Source organism: Diabrotica virgifera, chromosome 5 (genome assembly GCF_917563875.1).
Source record: "Diabrotica virgifera virgifera chromosome 5, PGI_DIABVI_V3a".
NCBI lineage: Eukaryota > Metazoa > Arthropoda > Insecta > Coleoptera > Chrysomelidae > Diabrotica > Diabrotica virgifera.
Window position 1 is genome coordinate 203,085,912 of NC_065447.1, and position 18,605 is coordinate 203,104,516.

At 33.6% G+C, this 18,605-nt stretch overlaps 1 protein-coding gene across 5 annotated transcripts in view; it reads left to right on the plus strand.

Moving 5' to 3' along the window:
* The window catches only part of LOC114324193 (uncharacterized), a 208,811-nt gene that overhangs the window by 147,288 nt on the left and 42,918 nt on the right, over window positions 1-18,605 (plus strand). For all 5 annotated transcript variants that reach the window (XM_028271956.2, XM_028271954.2, XM_028271958.2 and 2 more), the window contains 2 exons: window positions 8,952-9,108; window positions 15,534-15,797. In XM_028271956.2, coding sequence (XP_028127757.1) covers window positions 8,952-9,108; window positions 15,534-15,797 — 421 coding nt within the window. The remainder of the gene's footprint in view (window positions 1-8,951; window positions 9,109-15,533; window positions 15,798-18,605) is intronic.

The window sequence follows — 18,605 nt, forward strand, 5'->3', positions numbered from 1 at the left end:
CTGTCCGAAATATTACTGTATCCTCATAATTTTCTGACTTATAGTGTTGCAAAAAAATGCATTTGTAATAAACAAATTAAATAACTTTTAAACTATTTAACGAATTGCTTTGAAATTTAAAATGTACTTTTTTGCACGATTGATCATTTTTGACTGTTTACCGTGACAGATTTTACGTCAGTAGGTGACATTTACTAGCAACTCGACGGTAAGTACTCCAACTCGACGGTAAGTAATTCACTTACCGTCGAGTTAAAAAATCTCTTAATTTTAATTTATTTTTTGAAAGAATAAAGAAAACTAACGAATTATTTATTAATATTGAAACTTATGGTACAATTTGTTAAATTATTTAATGAAATCCCACTTGTTTGGGCTGTGGTTTCACTTCTAACAGAAACTCCTGCAGAATCGCATACATTAGTAGTATCCAACATTTTTTCTCTTCAAATACGCGATCAAAGTTGAAAACTTGGAAATATCAATGCCATCATAAAGAAAAACGGTGGATTTAATCATTGAATATTCCGCCCAGAGGCTTCCAGGAGCTTTCAACTGCATATGTCTTTGAACGAAATATGCCAATAGAGTCTTTTCTTCGATTCTTAAATTCTTGCCTTCGCACCATTTTTTAAAACTTTGGTAGGTATTTTGATAACGGATTTTGGATTTTTCGGGAATAATTGCGGAACACCCTTCTTCCCAAGCCCGTTCAATTTCTTCAAATTCACTTTCGCTCATATTTTAATTTATAATAATCAAAATTGTACTTAAAATTATTGACAACTAAATAAAAACTCAATTCTCCATTGTTGTTATGCACCCTTGTTACTACCTAACAACCAAAGTATCTATCTTGATAAAATGAATGAAAGTAGTCAATATGACGAAAATGTTTAATTTTATAATTTATAATGGTATCAATCGTGCAAAAAACATTATAAGCATGTCGAACGTTAAGGGTAACCGATCTCAGACAATAATTGGAGTCGTCGCCCCGCTCCTCCTCCAAACAATTGTCTTCGATCGGTATAAAACCCTTACCGTTCTCCATACTTAATATACTATTAGCACAAGAAGTTTCAGCATTATGTGTAATAAAAAGGTTCTAACTTAATTTTTACATAAGTTATGAACATTTATAAAATCTCAAATGTTATGACTTATTTTGCCATTTTCTAAGCAACAAATAAGGATAGACATATTCAGCGAACGCCATATTGAAACTTTTTATATGATTTATGAGTTTCTGTTTAGAATGCTTCACTTTTTAGTAATAGACGAAAAAAGCGAAAATTTACAGTTTTTTTATCTTTATTTGTTTATAACTATGTATATCATCGAAAACGGCTGCAGGAAACATATAGGTTATTAATATAGATGTCCATACTACTCACAAAATTTAGTTTTGGCCTGGAGGGGGATGTGTCACGAGAAAAATCTTATTTCTCTGGACTATATAGATGGATTTAATGTCCTTCTGGCCGATTCCATGGCGACCTTCTCATGCCTCCTCTACACATCGGCAGACGCATCCGCGGATGTATCATAACACGCTGACCACACATCTGAAGGGTCGTTCAGTCTTGGCATTGAAATCCTTTGATCTGTGCTGGAGAAACCGACAAGTATCAGCTGTGCTGCAGATGCGTCTGCCGACGTGAAATACATACATCCGCAGACGCATCTGCCGATGTGTAGTGGAGGCATCAGATCTGTTGTGGTCCTCAAGTCCTAGATAACATTCTCTAGCCTGACCCTTTTTAAAAAATCTAATAGCTTTGAGACTAAACTTTACATGTAGCTAATTGCCGGTGGATTTTCTTCTCCAAATGCAAAGAACCGCACATTAGCCAGATTGTCACACTGACATTGAATGTGCTCTGCTGTTTCTTCCACGTGACAGAATCTGCACAGGTCATCATCTGACACAGGAATTCTGGTGAATTCCTCCACCATTTCAAAGATTTCTGCGCTACCCACTTTCTTGTAGCCGTTTTTGTTACTGCCTGTACAACGCCGCAGAAGGGTTTCGATCCAACGAATGGTATTGATGAGCCTTGTTTGGCCATTTCATCTGCTTTTTCATTGCCCTTATGACCCTCGTGCCCCGGTACTCAGGCTACCGTAACCTTGTTACGGTGTCCTAGTGTATTTAGGGCATACACACAATCCCATACTAGCTCAGAATTGACCTCTATAGAATTGAGTGCCTTAAGAGCTGCCTGACTATCTGTGAAGATGGCAACTGAACAGAACGTTCTTTTCTGTCTTTCTATTTCTTTTCTTCTTTCCATGCCGCCTGGAAAATTGTGACATCCATTGATAGACTTACCGTGAAAGTCTTGATCCCTTGTATCCCTTGATTTGTCCCTATTACACTGGCTCCCACACATTCCGGTGTTTTTGAACCATCAGTGTACCAGGTAGCAGCAGCGTGTATAAGTACACCTTCCTTTTAGTCCTCCCTGTCTTGTACATTAATAGACAGGACTTGATAGATTCAGCAGGACTTCCAACGCTGCTGCAGGAGTTGTTTTTATGGCCCCCGTAAAACACAGGCATGCTAGCCTTTGTGTATTACGTAGCAGCCTTAATCCTCCCACTTGCTGCGTCTTTGTCTACCACGTCACCGAGCCATAGGTTATCATGGGTCTAATAATCCCTGTTTATAACTACAATAGTCATTTTGGCTACAATAATTGACAGACTCGATTTCTGAATCAAAGAGCAAAATAACGTTTCCGCACCGTTGTATCTAGTTTTAATAAATCAAGATTTCAACTATTGTACAATAGCAATGCAGGCTTTATAGGCTCCTGGTTACTAAAAACTTGGATTTCTCCTTCCACATTTTCCAGTCCCTTGCATTTTCTCTTCAGTCTCTCAAGACTATTTTATGACAAGTCTTACTTTACTGCTTCCAACCATTTCTTTTTTGGACGTCCTCTTCTTTTCCCCATTTCTTCCTCATTCAGTATTCATTTGTTTTAATATTTTGGTTCTCTGGCATTCTTGTAATGCGACTGAGCCATCTAAATATCCTCAATATTTCTTAATATCCTCTTTACTTCTTTATTTGTTCGTCTTCTCCAAATATTTTCTACTGTCTTTATTCATCCAAAGAGTACCTTTCTTTACCAAATCTTTATTTTCGTTTCGTCCTGGTGGTCCATACTTCCTGCTGGATCCACGTTACGCTGACATACATTGTGCGTCTGGTTACTGACCCGTACACTCGCAGTTTGGCTATTTATGAAATATTTTTTTGCTTTCAGTATTGAATTTAGTGTTTTATCTTCCCTTCGTTAACTTTTATCTATCTCTTTTCCTTATTTTCTCGTATTGCGTTTGGTTCATCATCATCATCCAGCCTTCTGCATCCAAAGTTGAACATAGGTCTCCCCTAATTTCTTCCAATTTTGTCGGTCTTGGGCTTTCTGCAACCAATTCCCAGCAATCCGTTTGACGTCGTCTGTCCATCGTGTAGGTGGTCGGAGGTAGTGGTTGGAGGAAAGTCGTATAGATTATCGGTACTCCAAACTGATAGCGAACATATACAATAATGCAACCATGGCCGTCCGACTACACAAAGATACCAAATCTATAAAAATCAAAAGAGGATTTAGACAGGGAGATACGTTATCTCCCAAACTCTTTACGGCAGTCCTTGAACATGCTTTCAAACAATTGGAGTGGGACGCCAAAGGAATAAATGTCGACGGTGAAAGGCTCTCCCACCTACGATTCGCAGACGACATAGTTCTTATAACAGACAACTTAAAAGAGATTAGAACTATGCTTACTGAGTTAGATGCCGCCTGTAAAAAAGTTGGTTTAAACGTAAATTTTGGAAAGACACAATACATGACAAACCTGGTACCAAGCGAAAATCCAAAAGTCGACGTCAACGAAATAGCATTGGTCCATAAATATAAATACTTAGGGCATGAAATCCAAATTGCCAGGGACAATCAAACTGCTGAATTACAGAGAAGGATTACCTTAGCATGGGCCGCATATGGAGCTCTATCAGACATCTTCAAGAGCAACTTGCCAAATTATTTGAAAAGGAAGACGTTCAACCAATGTGTGCTTCCAGTCATGACTTACGGAGCTGAAACATTATCGTTAACCCAGGCCACAGCAACGAAACTTAGAGTGGCCCAAAGAAGAATGGAACGGTCACTACTTGGACTGACTCTCAGAGACAGGGTCAGAAACGAAGAAATCAGAAGAAGGACAGGCGTCACAGATGTCATAGAGCGAGTAGCATGGCTGAAGTGGAATTGGGCGGGCCATGTAGCCAGATTGAAGGACGGGAGGTGGACCCAAAAAATTATAGTGTGGAGACCAAGAGAAGACAGAAGAAGTAGAGGTAGACCACGTACACGATTGCGTTTGGTTACACTTAAGTATTCAAATTGTGACACTTTTTCAAAACTATACACAGTCTCTGCTCTTTTTATTATTATTGTTATATTTCCTCTCATTTCCATATATTGCGATTTTGTTTGGTTTATTGGGAGTCTAAACCTTTCTTGGTTTTTAATGTTGTTCTGAAGCTATTTTCTTGTGGCATTTTTACAATTTTAACTATTTATAATGGGAAATAAGCCACAATATTATTAAAAAATCAGTAGTATTTTGTATTTTGACAACGGCACCCGATTTGGGCGTCGAAACGTTAATAAAAATCATTTTTTAATAATATTGTGGCTTATTTCCCATTATAAATAGTTAAAACTCTCTTGGTTTTTCTTAAAATTTCTGGAAAACTTTTTCTAGATATTTTCCGTTGTCGCTAGTATCGCCACATCATCCGCGTATGCTAGGCACTGTCTCTTGCTATTCAAAATAGTCCTGTTTGTACTGATATTGTGATCTTCTTACGATATGTTCTAATAATAGGATGAATAAATTCGTTGATAGCCAATATCCTCGTTTTAAACCTCTTTTCACTGTGAACTTCCTTGAAAAGCTTTCTTCAATTGTTAACCCTAGTTCTCATGTTCCAGAGCGTTATTTTGCTAATATAGCAGTTTAAGTTTATGGAGTCGCATCCCTGTTTAAAATCCATTAGTAATATGTATTATGTAATCCCAAGTTTTGTTCGTATCTGCTATTTTGAATTAGTTTTAACATACTTATTTCATCAACAGTTATTTTTTCTAGTCTAAACCCTTTACTACTTGCTGGATTTATATTTCGTATATTTTCTTCTAATAATTTTTGCTTTTTTAAACGCTTTTCTTTAGTTCATAGTCCAAGTAATGAAGCTTAAAATAGGACAAAACCTCGCAATTTTTATAGAATGGATAGATTTGCTTAAAAATTTGAGAAAAAGTAGTGGATAATCTAAAGGTCAAAATCTATATGATGCCGAAAGGCGCTTTTACCATGGTGGTGGTTGTCATCCCATGTCGGGGGTGGTTGCCACCCCATGTTGGGGGGTGGAAATTTTTTATTATATTTGGACAGCAAAAGTTGGTAAAAACATTAATTCTAAGCAAAACACGTTCAATACATGGTTTTGATAAAATTAATAGTTTTCCATTTATTCGCTATGGAAAGTGTTAGTTTTATATCAAAAAATCAATGTTTTTAATCAGTTTTCTGCAAATAACTCAAAAACTTTTCGTTTATCAAAACTACTTTGCTTAACAAAAATTTACCTTGTAAAAAAATAAACAAAACCGTTTTTTAAATTTTCTTTAAGACCAATAGTAATCGAGCTATATTTTATTATATGTTAGCTCTTCTTCGCCAAATGCTAAATATTGTAGTATCAAAGTCAAAAGACGGGAAAACTAATTTGAAGTATTTAAAAATATCTACCTCCAGAAATAAAAAACAAGTCTTTAGCTCAAAAATTAAATAGCTTATAATGAAAATAATGTCAGTCCCTATTTTTGTTTCAGCGAAAAAGTGATCGGAAGCAAACCCCTAATCACCACCCTAATTAAAATTAGTAATTGACCTTATTTCCTGTGCTTTTTAGGACGTATTCCTGTGCTTTTTAGATTACGAGAAAGCTTATATAGACCAAAAAGACATAAGGTGCTTTGAAAACTTGTACTGATATCAGGCAGCACAATTAAAAATAGACAATTCTATATTCAAACCCATACATATAACAAGGGGTATTTGGCAGTGATGTGTGCTTTCCCCTCTTTTATTTAACATTTATTCGGAAGCCATATTTCAAGAGTCTTTGGAAGATGCCGAGATGAAAATAATTTGTAACAACATAGCAGATCTTCAACAACCTGTCACTATAATCGGAGAATAGAGTAAGCGAATGGGATTAGAGATTAATACCAAAAAGACCAAATTCATGATCATCTCCAGAAACTTGGATGCGTTTGAAAACCCCACCATAACACTGAATACTAAGTCCATTGAAAGAGTTAGCAAATTTAAATGCCAGGGAACGTGGCTTTTTGAAGACTGGGCATCGGACAGGGAAGTAAAATGTCGCATTTAAAAAGCTCGACAAGCTTTCGTAAAATTCAGGAAGGTACTGACCTGCTCAGAGTTCGACCTTACACTGAGACTAAGGTTTACTAAATGCTATGTGTGGTCGGTGCTGCTATATGGCATAGAGGGCTGGACACTCAAAACGAGGGATATAAACAGATTAGAAGCCTGCGAAATGTGGCTTTATCACCGTATCCTAAAGATACCATGGACGGCGAAAGTAACAAATATAGATCTCCTTAAAAGAATCAACCAAGATCGCCAGCTTTTCGAAAACATCAAGAAAAGAAAAACGGCGTATTTGAGTCACATCATGCGAAACGAAAAATACCAGTTCCTTCAACTTATAATCCAGGGTAAAATTGAAGGCAAGAGCGGAATAGGACGCAAGAAAATGTCCTGGCTCCGAAACATAAGGCAATGGACAGGGATTAACGACATACAATCTCTGATACGCATTGCAAGAAACAGAGAGTTAATGGAAAATGTGATCGCTAACATCCATTAGTGGATTTGCATTTGAAGAAGAAGAAATTGACCTTATTTGGTTTTCTTTACTTATGTATTATTAATAGGTTCTAGAAGTTTAACCGGCTTAGAATAATTAGTTTTTAAAAAAATGAAGTCAAAAGCGAATAACGAATTTTTGGAGTTTGGTAAAAAATTCCCTTCTTCAGAATAGAAAGATTATCATCGAGATACGAAAAAATGCTTGAATACGAAATTGTAGCTTATTTCATTCCCAAGAACACGTTTTCCAAAAAAATTTTCTACTCTAAAAATTTAGTGAGCTATCGACAATCAAAACTGGTAATAACATGTAAAAACCGATGAGAAAAACGATGAGGCTCCAATAAGAGCCGAAAATCGCGATTCAGAGGACTGGACTGCGCTCCGTATTCTAATTGAAAAGTAAGATTGTTTTGCCCTCGCATTGCAACTGAATAAAAATGGTATACATTTTTATTTTATAGTCGTATTACTCCGTAGAGTAACCAGGTGCATTTTCCGTTGGAACTTTACCAAGCTGCAGACGCGGGATGTGAATTGCATAGTGTAGAATTCCTTCCCTTTGTCTTCACTGCAGCAACCATGTGCTTGCAAATTGTAGAAGCCTTGGAAGTGTCACCAGGAAAGTGTACCAATAAGTTTTCAATTTAAAAATCTTTTAGTAATGTTTTTAATATTTTCAATATTATTAATTTTGCTATTAGGATTGAAAACTGCTTCATCTTTCGATAAGTATTCATTTTATCAAAAAAATGTATAGAACATTTTATGCTTAGAATAAATGTTTTTATCAACTTTTGCAGTCAGAATATAATAAAAAATGTCAACCCCCATGGTAAAAGCGTCTTTTGGCATCATAAGATTTTGATCCTTGGACTATCCACTACTTATTCTCAAATTTTCAAGCAAATCGATCCATTCTGTAAAAATTCGTCAAATATTCGGTTTGGGTCAAATCTTTAGACGTTAATTTGACTGCCTTTTCTTCAATGCAAATTAATGAAAATTTGCAGACATATATGCATTCGCGGGAACAATACACGAATAGTCAATAAAAAAATTTATGTTTATTAATTGTTTAAATAAAAAAAATTTCATGGAAAATGCTTAAATTGTCTTGTTTTTTACGATGAAGAAACTTAGATGGAGGAAATGGAAGGAAGCGAGTGGTAAGTTGCGGTACAGAAAACTTCCAATGAAGCTGAAGGGAAAATTCTATAAAACAGCCATAATACCGGCTGTATTGTACGGAACTGAATGGTGGGCAGTTAAAAAGAAAGAGGAACAACGAATGCATGTGGCAGAAATGATAATGCTTAGATGGGTGAGTGGAGTAGCAAGAAAGCAGAAAATTAGGAATGAGTATATTAGAGGAAGCCTAGGGGTGGCACCAATTGACGCCAAAATGAGAGAGGATAGGTTAAGATGGTTTAAGCATGTTCAACGTCGAGGCGTTACTAGCCCAATACGAAGAAATATTGCTGAACTGTGAATTCCTGGAAGAAGCAGGAGAGGAAGACCAAAAAAGACCTGGGTCAAAAATACGCTTAGGCAGGACATGTCGATAAAGTTGATTGATTTTGATATGACCCAAGATAGAAACTTATGGAAAATTGCAATTAGGGGAGCCGACCCCGAACAGGCATATTGGTGGTGATGATAATACAGGAATCATAAAAACCATAAAAATTAGAAAATTATCTTATTTTTTTTTCTGTAATAAGAGTCCACAAATTTTAGAGTACAAAGAGTACATTTAATGGTACAACAATATAAAATAATGCAATGATAACCTCTTCGATCGACGGATATCGGGGAACTTACAAACTTAAGACATTGGTATGTACAAGCACAAGATCTACCGAATAAGACTCTTGGTACACATTTGTATTGTTCGTATTTTGTTCTTCGTTTGACCGTACATTAAACTTCTTAATAAACTATATTCTTTCTTTTTTTAGTGCCGGTGGTCTGGTTACAGCTGTAGCTCCTGTAGTAATAAATGGAGGGGGATTATGGGTAGGATGGCCAGGTATACATTTAGATGATCCTAATGAACCCATTCCAGAGTCTGACCCTAATGATATTACTCCCACAGCAGGATTAAAATCAGAAAAGGTGCGTTTAGTTTATTTGTAAGTTATCCCCCAATTAGTTAAGATATAGTAACGTCAGTATAACTCAATATTCATGTTAGTTTTTGTTTATGTTTGACAGAATTTATGTAGGTACCTAATGTGGGGTGGGCCAAAGAAATCAGTCCACCTCGATATTTGGCAGTAGTTATTAGATTTTAAGGAAATCACGAATCAGGTCGATTTTTGTTCTAAGGAGGACACATTTTTACGATACATACATCTGTCATTTATCAACCCCCTTCCTGCCAGTTCCCCAAACCCTTATTTTTTAATAGGGAATATACTATGTGCATAGTATAATATTTCTATCATTAGAAAGGTATTAAGATGGAGTATTCAGACAACGATCGTTCACATGTTTTTTTCAATATTTGCACCATCTTTGTAAAAAAACTGTCAATTCATTTGAATTGACAGTTGACAATTCATTTGAATTGACATAACATGTAATTTTTCCTGTCACGTCATATTTACTTTTGATGCACGACTCCCTATCCGAAGAGAGTCTCTAATTCATTGTCGTATCGGCTCCTTCATTCATATCATTCATTCATTCATATCTGCTCCTGTCACATTGTCCCTGCAAGGACCATATATAACTCACAGGATTTTGCGTTCCCATACTAAAAGTTTATTGATTTCTTTCTTTCTTGTCGTCCATTTGCTTCCCATTCTAATTTGTCCAAAGGAGTTGTTTACACACATTCGTCCAATCATGGTCAGCTTCTTTGGTACGCCTAGCTCCACCATTTCACTCCACAGTTTTAAGCGATCTATGGAATCATATACTTGCTTGAAGTCTATGAAGACCTGGTGTACGTCTTGATTATAGTCACAATAGTTTTCTACCATTTGTCTGATAGTAAATATTTGGTCGATTGTTAATCTTTCAGGCCTAGAGCTGCACTGGTAACTGGTAATCTCCAATAATTTCCTTCTGTAGCCAATATCTTATATTGTTGAGCTTCAGAACTAATGTTAGTGATACAAGAAATGTTTTTATGTATAATATCTATCTATATTATGTAAACTGTACCTGTGTCAATGACCATAAGCTGTCAAAACACGTTCATTACAAATAAAAATTTAAGTACAGTAGACTCGCGATTATCCGAGTCTGGGTTATCCGAGCCCCTCGGTTAACCGAGGCAAAAGTCATAACTGGTGAGTTACAACTTTCAACTTTGGCGCAACATCGTTGCCTGAAAACAAGAGGAATGAAGCTTACGCAAAAATCAATCAAAGAATTTTATCTTTTATAGACAGTACAGTATTAGTGCTGTCATTAAAATATCCATATTTATGGTTATTTACGTGTTTTTCTATCAATATAACCAATCTCAGTGTTAACCGAGTTTTTCCGTATCCGAGGTAGTCACGGTCCCAGTTACCTCGGATAATCGCGAGTCTACTGTAATTGAAGTAAATAAAGGAAATTTAAGTAATTGAACCCCAAGTTTTCATAAATTTATCTTTTGCTCTTGTTTTTGCTAATCACAGTTTTATTTTTATCAGCAGTTCATCGTCTGGTACAACGTCCATATTGTTGCATTATCAATTCTTATATTTTTGAAAAGTGTGGCGTAGCTTGACACCGACGTATACAAACGTCTTATGTTATTTGTTTATATTGAAATATGACACACTTTTTGATTTTATCAGCAATTCATGTATCATTTTTGCAAATTCAAATAGATAAATGCGCATACCAAACAAAGTATGTTTCTATCTTGTCTTATTATAATAATTATAATTTGAACCTTGGCTCTTGTTTTTTCTTCGGTTTTTTTGACTTCGAACTTAATCAATTGGCCGATTGGCACGTGTTTAATTAGGTTTTGCTGATTGACCCGGTCTTGGATCCTTTCTTAGTTTCTTTTTAAACGCTTTTGTTTACTTCAATAGTTTGCATCAAATTTTTAGACGTTAATTTGGCTGACTATTCTTCAATGGAAATTAATGAAAATTTGCAGACATATGCATTCGCGGGAACAATACACGAATAGTCAAAAAAAAAAATTTGTTATGTTTATTAATTGTTTAAATAAAAAAAAAACGATTTTAATGAAAATGCTTAAATTCTCTTGTTTTTTACAATGTAGAAACTTGAAACTTTTACGGATTGTAGCTAATGATATGAACTATACATAATTTCACTTTTTACGTTAATTGTTTATGTTATGCTTCATAAATAAACAATAAAGTTTTAAATTTGGAACGCTCATATTATATTTTGTTTATATATAAATCGGCGTTTATTCGTGTCAGATTTCAATACGACACGAAACAATACTTCATCCAAAACTCGAATTCAAAAAATTCGTAGTGTTAGAAAAACCACCGGTTGAGACGTTTTGTGCTACAATTAACATTAGAATTCGTTTTGTCGTATTAATTAATTAAACGCTTTTCTTGAGTTCAATCGTTTGGGTCAAATCTTTGGACATTAATTTGACTGCCTTTTCTTCAATGCAAATGACTAAAAATTTGCAGACATAAATATGCATTCGCGGGAACAATACACGAATAGTCAATAAAATTTTTTTTTGATTATTAATTGTTTAAATAAAAAACGATTTTAACGAAAAATGCTTAAATTCTCTTGTTTTTTAAAATGAAGAAAATTTAAACTTTACAGATTGTAGCTAATTATATGAACTATACATAATTTCACGTTTTGCATTAATTGTTTACGTTATGCTTCATAAATAAACAATAATTCCGACTACTTTTCATGTTTGTACATCATATGATTTATACATATTTTAATAAAAGTGACGATATATTTTAATGTTTTAAAAGTGTAAGACTAAAAAGTAAAAAATAAAAAATATGAAAAAAATATTTTTAAGAAACGCTTTTCTTTAGTTACGAATGACTAAATTTAAACATACCTATAAAAAAATCAACTAAAAAGTAAAAAATAAAAAAAATTGAAAAAATCTAACACATCGTTAAAGAAAAGCGTGGTGCGAAAACCGTTTATTCGATGAAGACGCGCCACGCTTTTCTTTGACGAATGTGTTAGATTTTTTCAATTTTTTTTTATTTTTTGCTTTTTGGTTGATTTTTTTATATGTTTAATTTTAGTCACTCGTAACTAAAAAAAGCGTTTCTTAAAAATATTTTTTCATATTTTTTTATTTTAATTTAATTTTTATTTATGGTTATTGATATGTTTTTGATATTCTGAATTTATCATTAGTATTATTGGAGTTATATCTTTATCTTCCACACCTGTCGGCTGTCGCTCATTGATTTTCCTACTATGCTTTTCTTAATTTTGGCTGTTCTTGTTCACAAGAGTTCTTCACTATTTGAACCTATGTTCCTTTGATGATTTAGCTTTGTTTACTCTACAGTTATTCTATACAGAGTTGGGATAAAGTATGGAATCAACTGAATATCTTTGAAGTTGAACAGATGATATTCAAAAACAACCAAGTACAATAAGACGTAGCGCATTTGCTGCCATATTTTTTTCACTACGCTACTTCCGATTTCACCGGAAATGCCCTCAACTTGTTTAACCGGTTGAGATCAGTAGAACGAGCAGGCGACTGTATGAATTCTCTACATCCATTCCGTCGATTTGTAAAAATCGCATTATAAAAATCTCTAACACAATTTAACTAAAATCTCAGCCGAGATTCATTTTGAGAAATTCAAAGTAGGAAACATGTAACACAAAACTTCCTACCTCACACTATTAACTGCTCAAATCAACTTAATCTTTCATTAAAAAAAGAAGAATTATTGGAAATAGTGGGAGTGTATACTAAACTCTTAAATTTTGTAGAATTTATTTCCTAGAAATATTTTTATTTTGTACAATAAATAATTTTCTCATTTGTTATCAATTCAATACAATGTAAATAAATAATTATTGATTGGCGTAAGGTTTATGTTATTTATGTCTGTTTACTATTAATAATATTGGCTATGAGCAGGTACGTTTGATTGTGTAGTAATTTCCAGTCACGTCTAGCAACCTAACTTCCCAACAAAAATTACTAACATCACTAGGCAGTTGTGTCTCAGATTAGCGAATCCACTATATTAATTACTTGTCATTAGTTAAGCTTCTATCTATGAAAAATGGAGCTATTATGGCTTCTATCTGATAAAATCATAGTTCATAATAACACCTAGGAGCTATGTTCGACCATTACCATCGAAACAATTGAGGGGAAACATGGATCAAATGGGGATTTTCATTTGACCAATACCTAGAGTTATGGTGGTAGATTGTTTTATTTAAACAAAAAAGAATGTGTGTGTACTTTGTACGCACGTAAGAAGTTATACTTCTATTGTATGATTTAAACGAAATTAATATACTTTTTATTTATATTTTGTTTAAATATTAAACTAATTTATACTTACTACTTCTCAAACATTTTTATTAGAACAGTGCCAAAAATTAAAATAATAAAAGAATAAAACACACACAAACACATTAAACAAGCCACAAATGATGTCTGAACATTAATTGTCGAATTTTTTTTAACTAAATACGTATTTTCTGAAAATACAATTATATAATAAATATACTTACAATCATAAAATGTATTAAAAAAAACAAAAAAGAAAGTTTCTACTGGGACTCGAACCAGCGCTGATAAGCGCGGTTGGTATTGGAATTCATTCGCCTTCAACGCTTAGCCACGGACACTATGTGTCATTATTTACGAAGATCGACTAACTAAACGGATTAAACTTGTGATATTTTGATATTTTGAAAATTGATCAAATTATTTTAATTTTGAATTGAAATGATTTAGAATTGAAAAAATACAACAAAACATAGAGTAAGAAAACAATATATTAGGTGAATATTGATAGAAATTTTGATGGTAATCAAATTATATAAATAAAAGTATTACATACTATGTATTTTGGCAGATCAAATAGGAAGGTTTATACCCATGATACATTAACAATTATTACGTACCTGTTGCTTTTAAAAACTATTTAAAAGTCACTACAATATTATAAACTTTTTTGTTTCTGTCCTCACAACAATAAAACTAATATATTATACATTTGTTTACCTTTACCTTTACCTCCAAACCACAGCTGTCCTACTGCTGCCATATCGGATAATTTTTGACATGTCATTTGAACATCCAATCAGAACAAAGTTATAATGCGCATGCGCCGGGCTGATAGGTTTTAACGTATAAAAATTCACCCTCTATCGCCGGTAAAGAAGTATAACTTCAAAAAGTTGACTCGCCGGAAACAACTACATTAACTGAAAAAAGTTCGTTGTCATTACAAATGTCCAAAAGGGGGCTCACAAAATTCTAACCATGGGTCAAAATTATCGTCTTTAAATGACAATCTTTAACCAATCGTATCTTATACAAATAGCACTTTTCAATTTTCAAAATTTTCCTTGCAAAACGCCGACTTATATCATGGTTTAGTGCCAAATCGATTGTGGAAGTTGGAGGTGATTCGTCTCAATCAATTGCAATATTTTCTCTAATAATTTCGTTCGTTGCGGTTCGCGACCTTCCAGTTTTTGGCAAATTTTGGACCGCCACAGTTGCAGTAAAACGTTGCAGTATTTTAGTAACCGTAGAGCGTGATATAAGATTTCTTTTTTTTTATGAGATTTCTTTTAGAATGGGAATCATTAAAAATATTACACACCACTTCGTTCACACGCTCACCATAACCGATCATCATTAATAATTTAAGTGCATTTTTTTTTTCGAATTCTGAAACAACTAATAAATATTTTTGAAAAATTTAAACGCAGACTGAAAGATTATGTTATTACCGAGGGCCGAAAATCCCTTAAAATAAACAAAAAGTTTCTTTTGAATAAGATATTTGAAATTAAAAATCACACTCAATTTTCTCTTTTTTTCGTCCCTGTAAGGCAAGCCGCACACCAAAGAAACATGAAACGAAAAACATGAAACATGTTTCATGGAAATAAAACACTGCTAAACAAATCTCAAAGTCCGCCTACTAATGAAACGAGTGTGATTCATGCTCATGAGACATTTTTATTTTCGGAGAGTTTCATAAATGGCCGGACGTATATTTGTTTAGCAGTGTTTTATTTCCATGAAACGTAATTTACGTTTCATGTTTCTTTGATGTGCGGCCTGCCTAACTTATTAAAATAAACATTATATAAGTTTTCAGGGACTTTCGGTCCTCGGTAATAATATATTCTTTCATTTTGCGTTTAAATTTTTCAAAAATACTTGTACATACTTATTAGTTTTCTCAGGATTCGAAAAAAATGAATGCATTTAAAAAGAATTGACCCGAAATTTGGCGCCTACGCTCTTAAGACAGGAGTTTACATTTTTATTGTTATTAAACTGTGAATTGAAAACAATATGAACATGTCTATTATTATGTGATAATTTTCTGTTTTAGGTAGTTGCTGTGCATGTTGATCCCACAATTTTCGACGCCTACTATAATGGATGCTGTAATGCTACTTTTTGGCCTCTATTCCACTCCATGCCAGACAGAGCGTCGTTTAAAGCTGAATATTGGAGAGCATATTTGAAAGCCAATGAAGCATTTGCGGAATGTACATTAAAAGCATTAAAAACCTTGCCTAAAACTTCGACTGAAATACCATTGATCTGGGTGCACGATTACCATCTCATGTTGGCAGCTAACTGGATAAGACAGGTGAGTCAATATTATTTATCTAAAAATATCATTTCAGAAAAAACTGTATTTCCTTGCAGTATACCAATTCTTACCATCATTACTATATCACTATATAACAGTTCTGGAATATACTCTAACCATTATTATGATACTGGTTGATCCAAAAATCCGCACAACCCAGACATCTAAAGTGAAAGTTATCCTTCAACACCAAATTGTTCTATATGGTCCACATATTGTTCAGTAAAAAGTCACACCATTTTGAGCGTCAGGTTTGGGGGGTAGGTGGGGGAGAAGTCGGTAAATTCTGACTTTTTTACGGTCTTCGTCAATATTTCTAAACCACATTGAGATAGAAATAAAGGGTGTCGTTGCAGATACGGTCGTAGCATTTGCGATCACGGCTATTATCGTTGCATTTGCGGTCATACAAAAATATGTTGATTTTATCGTTGCATGTGCGGTCATTGCCTAATAAACAAATAATATTTTTACCTTTTTCTATCACTATCACATGAATAATTCTATAACCAGATTTTTTTTTTATTTAAATAATATTTATCATAGACGTTGATAAGAGGAGAAAATGCTTACTAATAATTTTATTACGGCAAAAAGTATTTTGATATAAAAAAACTTGCTTCTTTTGAGAGTTTAGTGAGATTATCTGCACTAATTAAAAAAAAATGAAGATAGTTGATTTACTAAACCTTAGTGTCACATAAATAAAATATTAGCGAATTGTTGATTATTTCTATATAAATTGGCTTCCTTACTGTTTGTGTCAAATGTTAAAAAGTATTAAAAATTTAAAAATGGATATCCAGCGTGAAGAGCAGGTTTTCTCTTGGTGGTTTCAATCACTTCAAAATTTTCAATTATTAAAAGTTGTTACTTACTGCAATAAACAATCTCTCAAACTAACAATATACAAATAATATGCATTTGTTTTATATTTAGATTTTGGTAATTTTCCCCCCAACCTTTATAATTAGGCAAATACAAACTTTCCAAAAATCCGTAATGAGGGGATTATTGTGGTTTAGTCATTACTGTTTTCATTACCTATTGTTAGAAATATAGATAAGCGGATTAAAATATTTCAATAGGGTCGACCTGGCCTGCTAATAACTCGGGTGGTTACTAATTTACGACCTTCTTACATTTCTAGCTTTTAAGTAAAATGTCTGATCGCAAGTGCAACGTTACCTGCCAAAATATTTTGGATTGACCGCTTTTGCAACGAAAATTACCTTGACCGCATATGCAACGACCGCATCTGGACCTATTTCGAAATAAAGAGTCTATATTATGATATTACTTCCTGGGGCTGTTCAATTATTATTTGTTGGGTTAGAGGGCATTCTGGAATATTAGGAAATGAAGAAGTCGGCAAATTAGCTAAATCTGTAGCTTTAATCAATCGAAACATAAACAACATACTTCTACCAGTAACCGATATAGATAATAGATAATATCAGTAAAAACCATTGCAAACAAAATTGACAACGTGTATATAACCAAACTACAACGGAAATAAATTTTAAAAATTGCCAACCACTAATTCCCAATGAGAGATGGTTTAAGTATGAATCGAATAGGTTATTTATAAAAACAATAAACAGAATGAGATCAAATCACTCACTAACCCCAGCATACAAACACAGCATAGGTATCAGTGATAACCCATATTGCGCCTGTGGTAGAATTGGAGATCTACAGCACCTCATATTGGAGTGTGGACAGTACAGACAAAATATTAAAGTAATGTATGAAAAATTAATTGATCTAAATTGTCCTTTACCTGTCAATTTAAACGAAATTATTTTTCCAAAAAATAAGCAGACGTTAAAATGTCTTTACCAATATGTAACGTCCTGTAAATTTAAATTTTAAATAGGCTTACATAATAAAATTAAAAATTGTAAACATATCACACGAAATTGAAAAATGTATCCATTAATATATTAACACCCTGTAAATTTAGATTATAAGTAGGCTTAGATATTAAATTAAAAATTATTATTGTAATACCATACAAAAAAAACAAATAGTCTGGCTAATTGGCCATTATGGATGGTGGGGAGGAGAAAATTCGGTAAGTTAATAGTTTTTTTTTTAGATTCTTCGTCAATATTTCTAAACCTAAAAGGTTTAGCGTGAAAAATATTCTATACAAAAATGTTTTGCATTAAATTTGAAACGAAAAAGATCCATGCATAATTGTTCTAAACTAAACGGTTCCGGAGTTACGGAGAGTGTAAAGTGGAGGTTTTCCATATTTTTTACACTGTTTGGATAAATTATAACATTATTACGGAAGAACCTAATTTTTTTAACAGGATTTTGTTTTTTAATTACAATTTGCTATTCCATTGGCCGGTGGTATGTTACTGATAAGCCCTTGAAAGAACGTCAACCTCACCAAGAGGCTTCTACAGGCCTAGGCCATATAAATCTCTGATACGGAGAAACCTAAACTGAACTTTCTATGGACAATATCGCATGAATATCTTTCCAATAGTAAAATTTTTGTTTAAAAAATGTAGAACATTTTTGTATAGAATATTGTTCACGCTAAACCGCTTAGGTTTAGAAATATTGACGAAAACCATAAAAAACTACTAATTTCTCGACTTCTCTCCACCTCCCCCCAAACCTGAAGCTCAAAATGGTGTAATTTTTTACTGAACAATATATGGACGATATAGAACAATTTGGTGTTGGAGGAAAACTTTTATTTTAGATGACGGGGTTAGGCCTTTTTTTGGACCAATTATACCATATTATCTCCGTAACTTTGGAACCGTTCATTTTAGAAGGATT